Raw genomic sequence first — 22,024 nt, forward strand, 5'->3', positions numbered from 1 at the left:
CAAGACCATTGATGAATTTCAAACTCCTCTTATTGTGAATGGCCACCGATTTAAAATTTATCATAAGCCACTCTCAAAAGAGGAATTTGTCAAAATGTTTCAAGAAAATTCTGCAATAAGGCTGGTGAAGAAGAATCCTTCTTCCCCACCAGCCTAGCCTTTGTTTCTTTCAGTTCAAAAAATAAAAATAAAAAAATTGTATAAGCCTGAAAACCAATCACTAATTGGCGGTCTTATACAAAAAATATAGAGTGAAAATCAGGGACACCTGACACTCTATATTTTCCAAAAAAAAATTCTTCTCTCCTTCTTTTTCCATCTTCACTCCACTTCATTTGCCATCCCACTCCATCTCCATCTCATTTTCATTTCACTTCACTCCGCTTCATCTCACTCCATTTCATTCATTTCATTCCATTTCATCAATAAATGTCTCTTTGAGGACCATTTTCACTCAGTTAGTTATTTTCTAACTATCTTTGTTTAAGCCAAGTGGGTGCTGTGTCAGTTTCCGCAGCTGGAAGTAGTTTCCGCAGCTGGAGGCAGTTTCCGCAGCCAGAAGCAGTTTCCGCAGCCACCACTCTGTTTTTCAAAATTTACAGTCAAAATGTTAGTGCAATAATCATGAAAATGCAGGTGTGACTGAGCATATGCTATGAAGACATGGAGCATCTCCAGACATCAATAAAGAGCAGTTGGTTAAAGGCTGATGGACAACAAATGAAAAGGTTTCCAAAGGTATGAGCAAAAATTTCTTTCAAATAGCAATTAAATTCATGATTTTGCATAGTTGTCAAACCATAAAAACTCTACTATGTGCAATGATCGTCACGATAGCTCCATTACCCATTACCATCCCACGATATTATTCAGCACACCATGCATTTATTTCTTAACGGTCTCATGATTGATTTTCGGGTTTAAACTCATAGTCGACTGCACTTTCATACACCACCTGTAATCATGAGATGTGACCTATCTCATTACGGCTCCTCTCCACCGCATTTTCCGCAGCCATTCATTAAACGTGTAACATTTCGCACGCAGTCGTTTAATTCAAAATCTCGACTTCACTCCATTTCCTTACCATTCTATCAAGACCATCTTCTTCACATACGTCTGCACTTCATCTTGTGAACTCACCACGGCTGCTCATCCTCTGTTCCGCTTGTAATTCCGAAACACTCCCGTTACCTGCTATCCATCTACCGATTGCAGCCACTGTATTTTTGCCATAAACCCTGCAACCGAGCCACCTTCCCTCTGCTAAACCCTCACACGCAATTGAATTTTTAGTTGAATTTCAAAACAGAGGAAGGAATGGGACGATTACTAAGGGCAGAACCGGAAGGACCTAAATATTTAGAAGGTTACCCTCAAGCAAAAGATTTGTTGAAGAAAGCAAAATGGTTACGCTTCATCCAGAAATTTAAGGGCCATAACAAGGAGGTAACGAAAGCCTTTGCACGGTCTTTCGATGGCCAGATGGTGGAAATTGGAGACTTAAAGCTCACGGTCACTGAAACAACAGTAGCAGCTGCCACAGGCTTACCCCAGGAAGGTGAGCGATGGTTTAAAAACAAAAGCGTGGACGAGCAGGCATGGAGAATTATGCTACGTAACCCAGGTATGGACGTTACTGTGTTTACAAAAGGAATTCCTGTTCATGCATTGAAGGAAGAATGGGCCAGCCTACTGTTAATTATCCAAAAGTTTATCACTTGCGAAGGACGCTTTGGTTCAATGTACATGTACCATGCTAGGTTATTGATGAACTTCTTAGAGAGTCAAACTCTTAATTTGCCTTATTTCTTACTGCTGAGTTTGAAAAAGATGAGTACCACAGTCCAAAAGCACATAGGAAATATAGAACCTCATCTATATCATCATGGACTTGTAAGGATTCTCATTGAAGACCAACTGAAGAAAAACAAAGATACCTGGGAACAATTCTTAGTAAGAAATTACTTTCAAGAGCCATCTGAGGCACCTGAAAGTAGTACACCAAAGACACCAAGAAGGAGTAGGAGAAAAGAAAAGAGTGCCATAGTCCAAGACTCTCCTACTACCGAAACTCAAGAAGTTGGTCAAAAAGAAAAGGAGAAAAGAACTAAGGACAGAAAACAGAGAAAATTGAAAGGCAAAAGAAACATAGAAGAAGTCTACCAATCACCAGAGCCATCTATAGAGGAGGACTATCAAACATTGTCTGAGAGATTAGTGCATCTTCAAGAACAGGCTGTTACAACAAAGAAGAAGGAAAAAGGAAAACAGAGGATAGAAGAAGGGAGTACTAGTCCACCGTATTTAAGAAGAAGCAACAGGCTTAGAGGAAGGGGGAGTAAAACACAAGTAAAATGGCCCCACTTCATTGACTTAGGTGGGGAAACACCCGAGAAACCTCCAACTGGCCGTAGTCCACCTCGTCCTCAGCCAAGTATTGAAACTAGTCCTCCACATGTTGATGAAAGTCCTTCTTGGCCAAAGCTAGAAAGCAGTCCTCCTCCTCCATAAGACTTTGAAGTCAGTCCAAGAAAAACACCCGAAATATATCCCAGTCAACAGGAGGTGTATGAATACCTCGAATCTTTAGAAAAGACAGCTGCAGGCCTGAGTACCACTCTGCCCCACATGACACTAGATGCACAAGTCCAATCCTTAAAGCAAGAAGTGTTTGAATTAGAGGTTCTAAACAGGCATATTAAGCAAGAAAATGAAGCACTTAAGGAGCAGGGCAAAGTGGACAAAATTATTCATGATAATACTATGCTTCATTTGGGACTATGGCAAAAGAAGAACAAGAAACTAAAGAAAAAGTGCAGAAAGTTGAGCAGAGAATTGATCAATCTCAAATTCATATGTCTGATAAGGAAACCCAGGATGGTGGTAGCACCAAGAAAGAAGAGAAGAGGACTAGATGTCCTAGCAGAGGCTTCAGAACATATGGATTAAAGGGGAATGACTAAAATTTTGGTTGCATGAGGACATGCAACGCCTTCACAGTGGGGGTATGTTGAGTCCCAAACTTGCATCTTCCCTATACACCTTTTCAGCCTTCTTTTCCATTTACTTGACCCACTAAGTTGTCAAATCATTGCATATTAGTTTAAAAAGAGCTTATAAAATGGTTTCCTAACTATGCCTTGTGATTGCTGTTTGATTTAGATTTTTGTTCAATTAGCTGCGGAAACTTGTCACTTTCCGCAGCCATTTTGTTGAAGACTATGTTACAGGTGTCCAATGGAGAATCCGGCCACATGGGCAAGCTACAAATGACATGTACATGGAGCATGTCCCCTTGCTTCAGCCGAATCACTCACAAACAACCATGGTCAAGGACGGTTAAAGGAGTGGTCAAACCAAGAGTTTTGCGGTGGCACGACTATGTTTTTCCCACGTGAAGTTTTGCGTGGCAAGTTCCTCAATCTCCGGAGGTGTGCTAACACCTGTGGATCAATCTGTGAACCAAATCGAACAGCCACCACTCCATAGATTTATTTGTCATGACTACCATACTGCTATATCTCAGGATGTGGAGATTTACGTGTCTGTTTGGCAGCGTAGAATTTAGGAATCAGTTATAGCATCTTCAGTTATAAATAACGCGTTATCATACGCTTGATAGTTAGCTTTTCATATGTAATTTTGACTGTTGTTACGAGCCCACTGTGCCGTGCTTTACCTTTGTCTTATGACTGCACTTTAATATATGAGAAGACAACGTTCTTAAGTTCAATTTGTGACTGAGTATTGATTGGCCGAGGTTGCAGGGGGCCCCTGTACACCAAGGCTCTGTATTTACTGTATAGTTTATTACTTGCTTTCATTATGTTACTGCTTTTATAATCATTTGCTTGTATATATTACGCTGTTCTGATATTCATGTTAACTGTTGTCCATCTTTTATTTTATGCTTTCTTATGATTGTTAGCTGATCAGTATTTTTCTTTCAGGTTCTTGTAGGCAGCCCGGGAAAATTACATAGTTTTAATGACTAATGACATGAGATCATCTTGTCCTTTCTGCTGATTCATTTTCTGAGTTTTAATTCCAACATTGTCATTTCTTTCAGTTCTGCTTTGCTTATTTACTTTTATGCAATTTAGATATCATATTACTCATTTGTTTATGATTTCCTTCCTATAGCCAAGCGACTCAAATAGTGAGGAATTAGAATATTACTTGATGTAGTATGATTTAATTTACTTTCCTGCAAGTTAGTGATTAAATTACTTATGTCATTTTCAGGAATTGAAATATGAATGTGTAGTTTAATCTTAGTTTCATTTTATGCAATTTCATTTCCTGCAACTTAGATATCAGATTACTCAATTTATTTATGATTACCTCCTATAGCCAGAGCGAGTCGAAAGGTGAGGGGTCAGACTATGAGTTGAAGTAGTGTGATTTAGTTCGCTTTGCTTTCAGTCTTTGAATTGCTTTGAGTTCAGTTTTTATTTTCTTTTTATACAGCAGTAAGGATACTGGGCTTCATTGTCACTAGTTCACTGTTTTGGTACATTTTTATTTTCTTTTGAGAATTGATTTCATCATAGCAAGTTTGAAACCTTTTTGAGAACCTTAAAGTTTGGAAAATCATTGTAGAAATCACCATTGCCATCCATACTCGACTTTCAATTCTGCCATCTCACATTAGGAAATCAGCAGAAGATAAACCCAAAAACAAACCAAAAACTCAAAATGAAAAAGAAATAAGAAATCGGTTATCTTGCATATACAGTGCACTTCACTTCAGCAGTTTACGACTCTCGGATTGACATTTTAAATAGCAATTTAGAACACACTAAATTGACCAAACATTTGGTTCATCAAACCTTTGGTGTTTATAGAGATAGTTAATCAAAGGATCGACTAACAGGAGGCATTCAATTGAATGGTTGACTAGCGAAGTAATTAATTGGGTGGTCTATGAGTTGGTAAAGTAATCAACTTGTGGATAGTCAATCGAGTGGTCGACTAGAGAGATTGTTGACTAAGTGGTTGAAGGAGCTAGTTGATGATCAAGTCGACTCAGGTATTTGATTAGCCAAAGAGAATTGGGTTGATTAGAATAGCCAACTGGTCGATGAAATAATGTGGATTTAATATAAACACTAAGAATTGTTGCACTCATTTGTGGATCAAATCTTCCAGAATTCAAGGAGGTTTATTAGATTTGGAAACTATAAATAAAGGACCCTGTGGGTCAAATATTGTATCAAATTCATTATTATCAAATCAAGAATTGTAATGTTATGATCACAAAGCACTATGCTTAAGTGTTATAACATTGTCTTTAGACACCACCTATTATCTTGGAGCATAATTACTCTTCTATTTATTTCGTTATATTTTATTTTTTGATTTCTATTCTTGGGTTCCCTATATCCCCAACTAGAAATTTGTTACTTTGAACTAAAGGTGGAGCATTTAGAATCCAAGTGATGTGGTTTTATAACTATTTATTAGTTAGTAATTCTTCAATAATATTGTACAAGGCTTGTGGGGGGCAGTGGTGTAGTTCCTTAATCAAAAGGGAGAGGAAATTGATGATTCTAATCAAGGATATTATGATAAGTGTTTCTCACTTGTGAGGGATAGAGAGAGGAATAATTGGTAAAGAGGGGATCCCCTCCAAGAAATTCTCAAACAAATTGATAAAACAATATAACAACTAAGTTGTGGGGAAAAAAGGACCAAGTGATAGATACATATATTTGCTACCATATGCATATATTATTAACTACTATGTATATATCTAACTAGATCAATGTGTACATGAATTCAATCTCAACTAGGTTGGTAACAACACTCACTCTTGCCTACCTATATGCATGGGCCCTTAGTGGATGGAATTGGATATAAAACCCACAATTTAGAAAATAAAGTAGATGCTTGCACACAAGGTAAAGGGTCACCTTTGGACTTTAGGGATTGAAAAACAAACACCCACTGACATAAATAGAGTTTTTAGTACTCCAAGCTATGACAAATAATTGGTATATGCTCCCTATCCTCCCCAACTTTTTGGTTGGACTATTTTCCTACATACCATTCTTGTACCTCCATTATATGTTTCATGGAATGGCTAGTAATGGGTGTCACTTAGACATGGGTGTTTTGATACCATACCACATTATATTGTTTATTAAGAATCTACACAAACATGTCTTATATGTATGATAAGGAGGCTCAACCCGCATTCCCAATCCTTAACACTCCAATATCCTTAAGCCTACTCCCAAAGGAGGGAGATTTGGAAATAAATCCCATTTCACTTACGTGGGGGTTGTTCATGCCGACTTTGGTAGGATCGAAGTGAGAATAGTTATTTACACCAAACATTCCAATCCTCTTATGAATCCAATCTCAACATAAAGAAAATTAAGCGAGAGAATCTCATGTTATTCTTGAAAGGAAGATTAGGGAAATTTTAGCTAAAGTGAGAAGGGTGATCGTGTAGTTTTTTATCAATTTATATGTGTTGTTAGGTTAGGTACTTCATTTCCCACATCTAAGTTGAACTTCAAATTTAGAATTCCCATTAGGATGTATGGATTCTCAAGAAGAGAGGAGTGAATGAGTGGACTTGAACCTCCCACAAATGAATATATAGATCACAATCCCAACTTTGTGGTCAAGGTGGGTGAGGAACAAGAGGTCAAAAATCTCATGCTTTCATATTAGAATATGTAATGGATAACAAACAACATTTTTCTTTATTTCAATGATAGTTGGAATGCACTCTTGGGATAGGTAGAGAAAGAGAGTTGGAGAACTAGAGATAAGATCTTCAAGTACTCTCAACATCCATAAAATTTGATATTGTCTATCCATCTATTATTGAAAGAAAGTTCGATGTTATATAGTTATTGTCGTAACACACAAAGTAAAATGAATAGGTGTATCTCTAATTACTTAATCTATCTTTGCCTATTGAAAGGAAGATTGTAATAATATCCATTGAAATATCTATTAACATCAATTTCAACTCTTATATTCTTATTAATCATATCATAATATAGTTGATAAATAAATAGATAAATAATTTAATTAAATACTTTAATATCAAGTTTTGTATAAGTTAGTAATCTAACATGAGCATAAATACACATATCTTGCTATTCCACTCACCTAATGAACCTTTGTTAGCATCCATTTCAAGTCTTTTGCTTGAATATAGGAGGTTTGAACTGCTAAATTTTCCTATTGGAGCTAACAAGGGAAAATGCTCATGACGTAAGGTGCATGAATGAAATGACTTACTGTGAAAGTGGACATGGTTGTACATCTACCACATCCTTTAAATTAAACTTGTAAGTAGGTTACCATTCCGTCCATTATAGAAGTTCACACATGAGGGTGTGCTTGATTCACCTTGCTTAATAAAGGTGCATGTGCATGCCAAGAATGTTTCATTTCCTCATATCTAACTGGTGACAAGTCAAATTTTCTAGTTGTAGAAAGATAAATTATGAATTCACTTTATCACATGCCACAAAAATTATGATATAAATGGGTGAAAGAAATTAATTATAGGTTCATTTTAGCTATAAATATGAATTGAATTGTAACTACTTATTAAAAAAATATTCTAAAAGACATAAGAGTTGTTATGGCTATGTTGACACATATTATAAATTCTTTTTATTCTAATAATACCTTAATCTACAACTAAATAACTATTTATTTAAATAAATATATTATTTCTTTACATAATTAAAATTGAAAAAAACATATAAATAAATAATTCTAACTAAAAAATATTTCTTTAATAATTATAATTATTTTATAAAAACTATATTATAAACCAATAATCTTGAAAAAAAGAAGAAAAGATAATTCATCACTTAACCATCAACCATCATCAAAACAGTAAAATACAAAACAGTACAATTGAAAAGTGAAAACATCAACAAGCTTCTTTGTAATTCTCACCTCCCTTTTTAAACTTTAATACACGAGAGGGGAGAGAAAAATCATCATAAAATCGTTATAATAATTTTTAGAGATGTATGTATGTTTTAAAGAGGAAGTGGCCATCAATGTCTATTACAAATTAAATACCACAATGGCTCATAAGGTTTGCCATTAAGTTTTAATTCAGAGAAGTGATGGGTTCACTTGTCGCATTTGATTTAGTGGAATTGTGTAATTATTGTTTTACACATAATATCTATAGGGGTTAATATTTTTAAGAATAATTAATAATATTTTTAGAAAAATCAAAATTTTTATTGTTTAGGTAAAGATTAATTTTCATCAATTTTGTTGTGAAATAAGATGTTGGAAAAGTCAAAAGGATGCTGTAAAAGGTCAAGAAGTGTGGGAGGAAAGAGTATACATTTTTTTGTGTTTTAGGAAAAGTGGAAACAAAAAAGCATTTCATTTTAGAATGTGAGGCCTTCAAAAACAACAGGGAAAGTTATGCAGATAACGTTATGTAGATAACACTGGTAACTAGCTCTTGGGATAGCCTATTTAGCCAAGAGTTTGTTGCTGGGAGCATTTATTATGAAGCTTCACAAAAAAAGGGCCAAATACATCAAAGAAATGAAGCTATCTTTAACCTCGTAAATGTTAAAATAATTTTTTTTTCTTTCTATTTTCTATATTTTATAATTAACTATATCATAATAATATTTAATATCTTTGGACTTTGTTACCGGAGAATCCACAGTAAGAACCATTTTCTGCCAACGTTACAACTTGAATGCTTGATAATGGAGAGATTAAATAGTAATGAGGAGGGTAAATTGAGATGAATGTCGGCTCTCTTTTTTCCAATAATATTTTTTTGATTAATAATAGAAGAGAGTAATGGAGAGGAATATCAACTCTTTCTTTTTTGAATAATAATTTTGATTAATTAATGATGAGCTAATTAATTGATTTAAATTAATATAAATTATTATTATGTTGATCATCATCATAATTAAAATTAATATTAATTTTTTAATTAATTAATTATAATATTTTTAATAATAGGTTACTTTTAATTTAATATAGAAATAATTATTAATATTAATTGTGAATATTAATAATAATAATTATTACTACTAATAATATAATCATTAATAATAATAATTAGTATTAATAATATTAATATTGATCATAATTACTATTAATAATACAATTATAGTATATTGTAATAATATTTAATATTTAATAAATATAATATATGTTAGTACAATTTTTATTATGTTTGTTATAAAATAGAAATATTATTAGTTTATTTTGGTATTTTATGAATAGTATTATTAGGAATTATTAGTATAATGTATTAATATTAAAATTATTCAAAATTATTTAAAATGAATTGGTATTAATAATAATAATTATTATGTTAAAATTCATATTATAATATTAAGAATCAATATAAATAGTTAATAATTAATAATTATTAGTAATAATAATTAGTAATTAATATTAAAATTAAATATTAATTAATTTAATATTTTTAATTTTAGATTTTATATGATATATTTTAAAAAAAATGATAATATAAATTGTACACACGCCTAGCCACCAAGTTGACCATAAGGTTTTCTCTATCACCATTCAAAAGTTTAAAATACATCAATCTTGAACTTCATTATATAAATTAAAAATACAAACAAAACTTATAACTTGAGATGGTTGGCTTTAATCTAAAAATAATTCATGTTGAGGTTGAATATGTTAGTAATGGGACATCCTTAAAGATCATGATCACTAATAATTTTAATTTAATTTAAGTGTATTAAATTTGGGATTTTATTTATTTATTTTTTAATAGATTAAAGTTTTATTGTTAATTTTTTTATTAATTAATTAATGTAAATAATTTTTTATTAATTAAAAAATAGATTATAAATAATTAATTTCATTCACAATTTTGTTTAATCTAAAAATAAAAACGATATTTTAATTATATAAAGGAAAACAATTTATTTATTTTTAAATTTGTTTATGATGCATATTTAAATATGTTTAGTTAATGCTAAATAATATTTAAATCGTTAATGCCAAAATAATATTTAAATATATTTAGTTAATATCAAAATGTTATTTGTAACATATATTTTTCACTATTAATAATTTAAATAATTTATTTCTAAGAGTTTTTTCTGAAAATCACATCATAATTCATTTGTCGACCGGTTTCAAACCAACACGTGTGGTTCATCCTCACAATAAGTTCAAGAACCAGATCATGGTTACAGGATAAATAAACAAGTGTGGTTCATCCTCACGACAAGTTGAAGAACCAGATCATGGCTACATGATAAATAAAGAGAGCAGATCATCCAATGACTATATTTGACTACGAACGACTATATGTCTACAAAAGAATTATGATGTGATTTTCACCAAAAACTCTTCTAAATAAATTGTTATGAATTAGAGAAGTCCAAATTCAACAATTTAAATAATTATTTTATTAAAAATAATAAATTTATATTTTAAGTTTTATCTTTAAATACTATTATGAATGTGAAATGTTATTAATATAGGCTATAATTATATAAGATTGTAGTGAAGTAAATTTCTATTTTATTTTTGAATAATATTATTGATGCGAAATGTAAACTTTATCTATAAATAATATTAGATGTGAAATGTGAACTTTATGTATAAATAATATTAGATGTGAAATGTCACTGATATTAGTTATAATTAGATAAAATTATTGTGAAAAAAAAAAGAAAAAAAAAAAGAAAAAGAAAAAAATTATGTTATAAAATATAAAAACTTTTTGGTTTTTTATTTTCACATTTAAAATTACACATTTTAACCATAAAAAATTACTTATATATATATAATTTCATTAAATTATATAACAAAGATATTTATTAATAAATTCTAAATTCTTCAAACAAAATCTGATTTTACTTTAACAAATTTATAAAATTAAACACACTTCCTAATTACAAATTTTGATTGAAAATGTATATATTTGTTTTTTGTTTTTGTTTTGTTTTTTTTTCTTCTCTATATTACTTTCGAACTTTGATTTAATTAATCTTTGGAGTGTTCAATATTGAAGTATGACCAAACTAAATTTATTTTATGAGTTAGTGAATCTTATTTTTATCTTTTCTTTTATATTCTAAAAGGTTATTTGTGTTTGGTGATTAATGGGAGGTGATCTATCTCCTTTGATTGAAGATTGTATATATTTGTTTGTTTGTTTTTTTTCTCTATATTACTTTTGAACTTTGATTTAATTAATCTTTGGAGTGTTCAATATTGAAGTATGGCCAGACTAAATTTATTTTATGAGTTAGTGAATCTTATTTTTATCTTCTCTTTTATATTCCAAAAGGTTATTTGTGTTTGGTGATTGATGGGAGGTGATCTACCTTTAAGAGGTAGATGTAACAATGACTTTTCCACTTTTTCATGCATTAGAGTAGTTGTAGTGGTTGAAGGAGCATGGTAGAATCCTTTGATATTTTATTTGACTCTTAGCTAATGGTTGCCCATTTTTTGATCTTTCTACTAAGATAACACCTTATATTTTTCCCTTTAAATCTTAACAAAAGTTTGCCTTTAGGTAGAGAGTCATCATATGTACTTTTGTAATTCAAATGTTGAGTCAAAGTTCGATCTCCACTTTCCAATTCAATTTGTCTTAGAAAACTTTTGCTTAAATTCATGTAATTAATACATATTATGGTTAATATTGTAAAAGCATACTCATACACTTTTGTGGCCAAAGAGATAACCATACCCAAAGAATTGTCAATCATTATTAAAATCTCACGGCCTCAATATAATCCATATTAATACTGCCATAATTTTTTTTTGTCTATAAGTTGAAATATGGCCATATGTACTTATAAACCTCTTAACCCCTAACATTATTGTGATAAAAGATGTGCCCTTCTAATTAACATAGTGTTTAATTGGTTGTGGCTTGGCCTTATCCTTCCTTTTTATGTTTATAACAATGACATGCACCTACCTTGTTGTATTGTAGAATAACTTTTATGACTATAATATATTTTCCCCACCATCCCATAATAGTTATGAGGATTGGTCTACCAAAACATGTAAGGCTTGATGTCTTTTAATCCTCATATAGGTGGATGTGTTAACATAGTTTGCAACTTCCCTACTAACATGATGTTGATAATTATAAGGTAATTATTGATGGTTGTAACGTAATTATTTTCACTTAGTTTTCCATCTAAGTGTATTTGAGAATATTAATAAGACAGATTCAAAAAATCAAACCTAATATCTTAAACCATAACCACATGGAATAACAACCACATTCCATGTAAACTAATGTCATATAAATCATTTAGTGAGATCTCTAAATGTGTTTGAGAATATTAATAAGACACATTAAAAGATCAAACCTAATATCTTTCAACCACAACCACATGAGATAACAACCACATTTCATGTAAGCTAATATCATATAAGTCATTTAATTATCCCACTAAGTAGTCAATGGCATATACCACTTGTAACCACAAGGGACAACATCCAACCACTACCACATGGAATAAAACAAAAAAACCCATGTGAAATAATGTCATATAAGTTATCAAATTATACAATGTTGCAACCATGCTCATATGCCATTCATCATCTTCTATGAAATAGTTACCATTAACCTCCCCACAAAGATGAATATGCCACTTGTAAAACAAGGGGCAACATCCATGTGAAATAATGTCGTATAACTTATCGAATTTTGCAACTTTGCAATCATTAAGATAAGCCATTCATCATCTTCTATTAAATTTGGACCATTAACCTCCACACACAAAATGACACCTATTTCTTATCCTTTTTTTCTCATCATTTTTTAAAAATTTAAAAAAATACTTTTTTTCTCATCATTTTTTAAAAATTTAAAAAAATACTAATCACATATACATTTGATTGATGTACACCTCTGACATGACACTTGTTTCTTTTCCTTTTTTCTTGTCAATTTTTTTAAAATTACAAAAAAAAATACTAATCACATATATATTTGATAGATGTACACTTCTGACAAAATATCTTCAAAAGTGTAAAGTGTTTCCCATCTTTACTTGAGTGCTTAGACACCACATATCATAACACCAACATTGAGCACAAATTTTGCCTAATTGCTTAGGCACCACATATCATAACACCTAACATTGAACACAAATTTAGAAGATACAACTCTTCTTAACACTATTACATTGCATATTGCTTAAACACCACAAATCATAACAAAAACCCCAAACACAAATTTGGATTATACAAACTCTCCCTAACACCATGGCTGCAACATGTCCTACACACACCCTGCCACAACATGTGGTATCGAGGCAACGTCCTAGACACCTAGCCACAAAAGTGTTTCAGAATCTTTATCCTCTTCCGCATTGAGAGCCACCAATATATGCATATCTAACTACTTGCAGTAAACGCTAAACAACACAACGACCGATGTTACTAAATGTATTAAAATAAGAAGATAAAGTAGAGAGTAGGTACAGGGCCCCGCCACACTAAAAAGCTCGCATTATGCAATCCATAGGCGTGTAAGTGGCGAGATTCGATCGATCACATGGAGGATAATCAGAGGGCCAATCTGAGCCGTTGCTCGATTCCATCGACGCCCAGAAGGGAACTGGAGATTTAGTCCAAAATCAAAAATCACTTCCTGCGAGAGGGACATCGCAAAACGTTGAGCATTCTCCACCACAAATCAATTTCTGTGATGAAAAGCCATCGTACTCCCGTCTTTTAATTTGTGAACGATTTCACACTGATGTGCAGTGAGTGATATCAGATTCGACCACCTGTCCATCCTGTGGATCTTCTTTGCGCAAACATCTCATTTCAGGACTTTATATTCACCACCTGAGCGTGAGCGTGGCTAGAGGAAGGTTTGTGTAGATCCACTAAGTTCCTCTTCTGGGTTTTTGCTGTTTTGTTTTTGGAGTTCTATGTCAGTCTAGATATTCTTATCCCTTTTAATTGGGGAGGGTTCGCACAAGATTTGTATCGCTGAAAAGGGGGCCGGGTTCGATGGCAGGTTTCTTCGGGTTTTAAATTGTTTGCCCTCTTGGAATTCTGTGTTTTACCTGGTATTTATTGACGATAATAATTCATCTCTTTGAGTTCTTGGGTTTCTTCGGGTTTTGAAGCAGTTGCCCTCTTGGAACTCTGTGTTTTACCCGGTATATATTGACGATAATAAAGTATAATGCATTTCTTTGAGTTCTTTCGGTTTTTGTTACATCGGTTTTGTTCTTATTGTGGATGTATTCTTTCTGAATAAAGCTCCGGCTCAGGTTCGATCCATGGAATAGCACAAGTCTGCGCGGCACAGGGCTTCGTTTTATTTCCTTTAGAGATAATAATAATTGGAAAACAGGAGAAATATGCGAACTCTTTGTGATAGCTGTGAAGCAGCGGCGGCGCAGTTTTTTTGTGCAGCAGACGAGGCCGCTCTCTGTGCTAAATGTGATGAAAAGGTATGGCTGAAAAAAACCCACTGTTCAGATTTTGTGTTAGTTTTTGTTTCAGGATAGGGATTGTGGTTTCCATTGTGAAACCCTCTTGTTTTATGCAGATCTTTACCCGGAATTTTACTTCAACTAAGTAGGCCATATTTTAATTCTTATTGGGAGTTGGGTTTCAGGTTGAATTAATTGCAGGCTATGCTAATTTTTTAAATGAATATACAAATAGGCTTGTCCAATCTAAATGCCAGCACCTTCTCATAGAACTTCGGAGAATAAATCTAAATACCAGTGTCTTCTCATTTTAACTTTGGAGGTTAAAAGCTTTATGAACAAACTTTCCATCATTTTTGGAGCTTAAAATATCTGGGGTTTTGAAGTGATTTATGTTAATTTATTTTATTATAATTTTTTTTTATCAAATTTTCCTCTTGGCATCAGTATGTTACAGATCTTGTCTAACTGGACTGTATTTTATTACTATGATGGACATACATGAGCTTGTTTATCAAGTGGACTGCAAGAAGATGGTAGATGCATACCATACACCAAGATGTGATGTCATTGCATACTATGCACCAAGATGTGATGTCATTTATTGCATCTATTTAGAGAAATTAGATGCATACTATGCACCATGCACCAAGATGTGTCATTAAACATTTTTTAAAATTAAAAAATAAATGTTTTTATTTAGATACATACTCATTACCAAGATGGGTATGAATGATTTTTATTTTTTATTTTTAATTTTTTTTATGTGTAATAAATTATTTTTTATTAAAAAAATGATTTTTATTTAGAAATTGACATTACGTATCAAGATGTATAATGATTTAATGATTTTTTTTAAGATGTATAATGATTTTTTTTAAGAATTTAGATTTTTAAGATTTAAATAAAAATTAAATCTTTTAAGATTAAAAAAATTAAATTTTTAATATTAATATTTTAATGAGAAATTTAATTATTACAATATAATATCTGTATAATAATAAAATAATGTACTGTAAGTAAGTAATTTAATTCTATATAAATAAAATTACTGGTTAAAATTATAATTATATATATATATATAATCACATTTAGTCTAAAATAATTCTGTGACCTTCCAACCTCAAAAACTAAACTCATTAACTTTCAAAATAAATATTTAAAGTTTTATAATGAAAACAGATACAAAATATAGAACTGTAATACCATCTGTATGTTCTTATAATGTTGCAAAAAAAAGTGATGCTCTAGTAATGTTGCAAAAGAAGTGAGAGATTACTAGACCAAATAAATAATCTTTATATAAATAATTTTTTTTTTTTAATTTTTAGATATTTTTATGTTTTTATTATTACTTGGGCTTTAAGGATCTCGGACAAGAAGAGCTTTGAGAAAGAAAAATTTCATTTGTTTGATGTCTTTGTTGAGAATGGTTGTAGTAGATACATGGGTCAAAAGGCTTTCCTTAAAGCTATCAAGAATTTTTGACTAAAAGGGAATTGAAAGAACGAATTCCAGGTGTCCATCTTCCGTATCTTCAGGGGACCATTGATAAGATTGGAAGGATTCTCAGGAAGAAGAGTATCCCTATGACCTTTAGGCCCTTGAACACCATTCGTATGTCTTTTAGATCGGTGAAGGATCCTATCGACCCTAAGGATATGAAAAGTGTTTATATGATCCCCTGTTCCTGTGGGACCCCCTATATTGGGGAGACTGGTCGCTCCATTAATCAAAGGATTAGTGAGCACGCAGCGGACCTTAAGCTTAGGAGAGCTAAGTCTTCCGCTTTAGTTGAACATGCTGAGAAAACCAATGGTCGCTCCATTAATCAAATGATTAGTGAGCACGCAGCGGACCTTAAGAATAGGAGAGCTAAGTCTTCCGCTTTAGCTGAACATGCTGAGAAAACCAATCATCATATTTGTATTGAGGAGGCTAATGTTATTGCTAAGGTTTCGCACTTCCATCATCGAAAATTTAGGGAAGCGCTTGAGATTGAAAAGAGGCCAAGCAATCTCAATAGAGAGGATGGCTGGAAAATGAGTAGGTGTTGGGTCCAGCGCTCTCTTCCTAGTCGTTTTTTCCGCCCTCCTCTTAATGGTTTTTTTTGTTTTGTTTGTTTATCTTCTCTCTAGCTATTTATTATTATTATTTATTTATTTATTTTCTCTAGTTGTTATTATTATTATTATAAGACTTTTAAGTTAACTCAATATTACTTTAAGAGAGTTAATTTTCTCATTTCATTATATTTATTAATTCTAACAGCCTATTTATATTACTTCAGATATTATAAGGTCCTTTGTAACTAATTTTCCATTTGAATACTAATTAGCTTATAATTTTAATAATACTTCTAAATAAACACCCATTATAATTATTTTATATATATTTTATATATTACTTTATATATTTATATTTATGCATATAATTTATTCTTATATTATAAGGTCCTTTATGTAACTAATTTTCCATTTAAATTCTAATTAACTTATAATTTTTAACTAATTAACTAATTTTCTAACTAACCTGACAGTCTATTGATATTACTTTATATTTTTATATTTATGCGTATAATTTATTCAGATATTATAAGGTCCTTCGTAACTAATTTTCCATTTAAATACTAATTAACTTATAATACTTTTAAATAAAATTATTTTACATTAGATATCGTTTTTGGGATTCAATTGCGTTAAGTAAGTCATTAACCTCATGATTTTTGAATTGTTCACTTAGCACTCATTGCACCGGGTGATTCACAGGGAAGAAGTGGGATTGAAAGGTGAAGAAGTGGGATTGAAACTAGTGAAATGAGGGGTGAAATGAATCACAGGGGTGAAGAAGTGGGATTGAAAGGTGAAGAAGTGGGATTGAAACTAGTGAAATGAGGGGTGAAATGAATCACGATGTGAGGTGAAATGAATCACGATGCTCACAGGGGTGAAGAAGTGGGATTGAAACTAGTGAAATGAGGGGTGAAGAAGTGGGGGTGAAGAAGTGGGATTGAAACTAGTGAAATGAGGGGTGAAGAAGTGGGATTGAAACTAGTGAAATGAATCAATCGTCACCAGGACTTCCCGGGAGGTCACCCATCCTAGATCTCCTCTGGCTCAAGCACGCTTAACTGTGGAGTTTTCCCCACAATCAAGCCTACTTAGCTTGCTACCCCATTTGCAAAACCTTAGCAAGTATTGTGCATCATGAACCATTCAAGTAGAGATCCCTTCACTCTTTTTGAATTTAACTATTAGGGGTTTACGCAGTGCATTATATTAGATATCGTTTTTGGGATTCAACTGCCTTAAGTAAGTCATTAACGTATGACCATTTCCATGAGAGGTAGTCGTAACTGACTAATTTCTCATGATTTTTGAATTGTTCACTTAGCACTCATTGCATCGGGTGATATTTAATATTTAGGCATTTAATTTATTCTTATATTATAAGGTCCTTTATGTAACTAATTTTCCATTTAAATACTAATTAACCTATAATTTTTAATAATACTTTTTGAATTAAATACCCATTAAAAATTTTTCATATTTTTTATATATATATTTTTAAGGGATTGGTCCTGAATATTACTAATTAAATTAATAAAATAATTTGACCTTGGTCCTAGAGTCAAACTAGCTGTTGGTCAAGTTAGCCGTTGGAGGATCTGTTTCTTCAACTTGTCCTGAGGATGGATCTGTTTCTTCAACTTGTCCTGAGGATGAACCACACTGGTTGGTTCAAAATGCGTCGACAAATGGTATTTCATGTGATTTTTGCCGAAAAATCTTTCACAAATTTAATATGGATCACAAAAGCCTAAATTTTATAAATATTTATTACTTAATTGTTTTTATTGTTTATATCTGATTTTTCTCATATTTCCAAAAAAAATTTATATAATTTTTTATTTTATTTTGCGTACGTCATACATTTTGAACTTTGTATAAGCTTTGGCTTTTTATTAATATGTATGGATAGATGAATTTTATTGGTATTTTGACTGGGACGCCTCTTTTAAATAAAGTGTTAATGTATAGATGATTTTATGACCGATTATTGGTATTAGGGATTGCCCAACTTATTTCACTTTATTGAAATTGGTGAGGGGTGTTAATACTATTATTATTAATTTTGTGGCTATTGCTGTGAAGGTTCATGGTTGCAATAAGTTGGCAAGTAGGCATGTAAGGCTGCAACTGAGGGAATCATGGTCTGTACCACGCTGTGACATATGTGAAACTGCAGCAGGTATTAATGCGTTTTTTTGTAATTGCAGCAGTAATTAATGCATTTTTTTGTTAATGGAATGTGTTTAGGTTATAAGAGATTAATATTATTTACAGGTATTTTAAATATCATATCCATAATTTATAATTAGTAAGGTGTTTATAGTTATCATTAATTTTTTATCATTTACAGATTAAGAAACAATTGTCATAATTTTTTTATTAAAAAACAATTTTTGATGTCTTTTTTTAAATCTCTATTTGTGAGACCATTTTAAGCTTTATTTTTTTTAATTGTTTTTGTTTGTTATAATTCTGTGTTGTAACCGCCATTAAAATTTCACAAAAATGCTTCATATGCCCCATAATTCATAATCAGTAAGGTGTTTCTATTTCTTTATCATTTACGTATCAATACATTACGGAAATAATGCTTTTTTAAATCTCTATTTGTGAGATCGTTTTAAGCTTTTTTATTTTTCCTTTTTTGGGTTATGGTACTGTCTTGTAACAGCCATTCAAATTTCACGACGATACTTTTGGGAGGTGAAGTCTCAGCTTCCTTTGTTTTGTTTTATTTTATTTATTTATTTTAATATTAGTATTTTATATATATATATTTTATTAAATAGTTATAATTATAGTTTTTTATGTGAAATGATTTAATTTTTAATTTTTTTGTTGGTGATATAATTTTTGGTAAGATTGCGAAGTTTAAAATGTATTTTTGAAAGATTCAGTTATATATAAAATATTGAAGTCATTTAAATTTTATAAATTATGTTGCTGAAACTTATTATTTTAAGAAATCTATACCGTAAGATTGCAAAAAATCCCTATCAAATTTAGGAAAAAAAAAAAAAAAATGCCAAAAAAAAAGAAATGTCTGAGAGTTAGACTCTGCCCTTATATCTCTATCTAAACTCTGCACTCTTATATCTATCTAAATTTCCTTGGAAACATAATTGGAGACAAAATTCTGGTTATTGTACTCTGTAGTTTTTTTGTTTATAAAATCAAGAATTACTTGTTGACGGTAATAATTGGCTAATCTTGCAGCTTTAGTTTTTTTGTTTATAAAATCAAAAAATACTTCTTGACAGTAATAATTGGCTAATCTTGCAGCTTTTGTACTGTAGCATTTGTGGCTAATAAAATGGTTTTATTTCTGAATTACATATATTGTCCTTTCTTTTCATTAAGTAGTTAGGGTTTCAGTTCCTTTTATACCTTTATAAATTTCCTTGGAGACATAATTCTGTTTATTGTAGTCTCTGTACTCTGTTTATAAAACCAAGAAATGCTTATTTATCGTACTGATGGGCTAATCTTGAAGCTTTTCTAGAGTGTAGCATTGGACAGTAATAACTGGCTAATCTTGCAGCTTTTGTACTGTAGCATTTGTGGCTAATAAAATGGTTTTATTTCTGAATTACATATATTGTCCTTTCCTTTCATGAAGTGCCTGAGAGGGTTTCAGTTTCTTTTATACCTTTGTAAATTTCCTTGGAGACATAATTCTGTTTATTGTAGTCTCTGTACTCTGTTTATAAAACCAAGAAATGCTTATTTACCGTACTGATGGGCAATCGTGCAGCTTTTCTAGAGTGTAGAATTGGTAACTCATTATTGTGCTAAAAACGGTTTTATTTTTGAATTACGTACATGGCCCTCTTCTATATCTCTTCAAGAAATAATTCTGTTTGTTGTCGACAGTTTTTTCTTCCCTTTAATCAACAGAAATTTCTTGGGAATTCTGTTAAAACGTTGATATAGCAGCTATTTACTGTGAACAATCTGCTAATCGGCTACTATTGCAGCTTTTCTACACTGTAGCATTGATGGCTCATCACTATGCCTTCAGTGTGATATGGATGTACATGTAGGTGGCAAGAGAACCCACGTAAGATATCTATTGCTGGGGCAAAGAGTTGAGGTAAGATTCTGCCCATTTTTCGAGTTTAGACATTATATTTCTGGATATGCCAGGTGGATTGTTTAAAAGTTCTTACAATTTAATGGAAAAAAACCAATTATAATTTTTGTATATACAATCAGCTTCCAAATGGAAATAACATGCAGCTTACAAATGGAAATCACATGCGAGATGAACACGGGAATCCTAAAACTATGGAAACGGCAAGAGCTTGGCAGAAAAAGTATTGTCAAGAGCACTACCGCAATGGGGATCCTTCTCATAACAACATATCGAATGGTAACATCCATAATGTTGCATCCTGTAATAAAGAAAATGTTCAATCCAATGGGCAAAAGGACTGAAATATCATTTAGCTCCTCCTCTGATAAAAACTTGTCAGAAGGATGTGTTAATGATAGTGTTGCAATCATGTTCAGGGCATTTACTGGGCACTTGTTTTCAGTATTTGCTCTCATTTGTATCTTACCCTCCAAGCAATTTTTGAATGCATTTACGAATTGTGAAAACAACCCTTCATGTTAATGCCTCTTTTACAACCATAGTTACATGACTGTTTTTATTCCTATGGTGTTAGTAATAATATCCTTGAAAGGCATGATTGTTTTTATTCTTTAGTTTACTCTGTTTTCTTACACACATATAGGTGGTTTTTATTATGAATCATAAATGGAAATAATGGGTCTCCTTTGAGGATTATATTAGAACTGCTAATTGATACATCTTAAAGTATATAAATTGATACATCTTAAAGTAGATAAATTATTTGGGTTAGGGCTTTTTAAAAGTATCTCATAGACATATGAAACATTATATGTATATAGCATCGTTTGTAGGGACTTCAAACGAAGTGAAAGAACAGGGGTTAGTTTAAATCACAGATTATATCTATCTGGGTTTTCAAGTATAAAGATCTCTGAAAAACAAAATTTTCCATTGACCTAATAAAAAAATAGGCGTTGTATTTTTTTCCATATAAAAAAAGGAGTTGTATTTTGTTTAATATAAACAAAAATATATAGATGCCAAGGCGTTTAAGACCTTGTTATCGCAGTTCTTTCTCCAGACATAATTGAAAACTACATTATGAAAGTTACATCTGTATTTTTATCATCGAAAGGAAAATATGAAATTGTAACAGTCAATAAGATCATAGTCCTTAGAATGTCCATTGTTTTATAAAAAGGCCAAGTAATGAAAAATTAAGTAATGCAAAATGTAGTTGCAAGGACCTTGAGTATGTTCAATAGAGTTCTCATTTTGGAGTATATTTAGGTTTTTTTTTTTTTTTGGCTCTACTCGTAATTCAGCGTTTGAGAAGAGCTATTCACTAATTCTTTTCCTGGTATATATGAAAAAAAATATATGTGAGAACTCTGTAAGTAGATGTTTGTACTTTACCATTCAAATGTATTAAGGGG

The 22,024-nt window shown here is 31.4% G+C and overlaps 1 protein-coding gene across 4 annotated transcripts; it reads left to right on the plus strand.

Moving 5' to 3' along the window:
• Nucleotides 1–13,639: 13,639 nt before the first annotated feature.
• BBX18 (B-box zinc finger family protein) lies at nucleotides 13,640–21,128 on the plus strand. Of its 4 annotated transcripts, none has more exons than XM_089405357.1 (5): nucleotides 13,640–13,865; nucleotides 14,263–14,456; nucleotides 18,593–18,689; nucleotides 20,488–20,603; nucleotides 20,726–21,128. In XM_089405357.1, the coding sequence occupies exons 2-5, from the start codon at nucleotides 14,364–14,366 to the stop codon at nucleotides 20,945–20,947; spliced, it is 528 nt and encodes a 175-aa protein (XP_089261483.1). In that variant the 5' UTR covers nucleotides 13,640–13,865; nucleotides 14,263–14,363; the 3' UTR covers nucleotides 20,948–21,128. The 4 variants fall into 4 exon arrangements, with proteins under 4 accessions (XP_089261483.1, XP_089261482.1, XP_089261485.1 ...); XM_089405356.1 differs by lacking the exon at nucleotides 13,640–13,865 and adding an exon at nucleotides 13,872–14,159; XM_089405359.1 differs by lacking the exon at nucleotides 13,640–13,865 and adding an exon at nucleotides 13,872–14,159 and having other exon boundaries at nucleotides 20,750–21,128.
• Nucleotides 21,129–22,024: the final 896 nt, after the last annotated feature.

The sequence above is a fragment of the Pinus tabuliformis genome, chromosome 2_2, assembly GCF_031772625.1.
Source record: "Pinus tabuliformis cultivar Carrire ecotype Pingquan chromosome 2_2, CPIR1, whole genome shotgun sequence".
Taxonomy (NCBI): Eukaryota; Viridiplantae; Streptophyta; class Pinopsida; order Pinales; family Pinaceae; genus Pinus; species Pinus tabuliformis.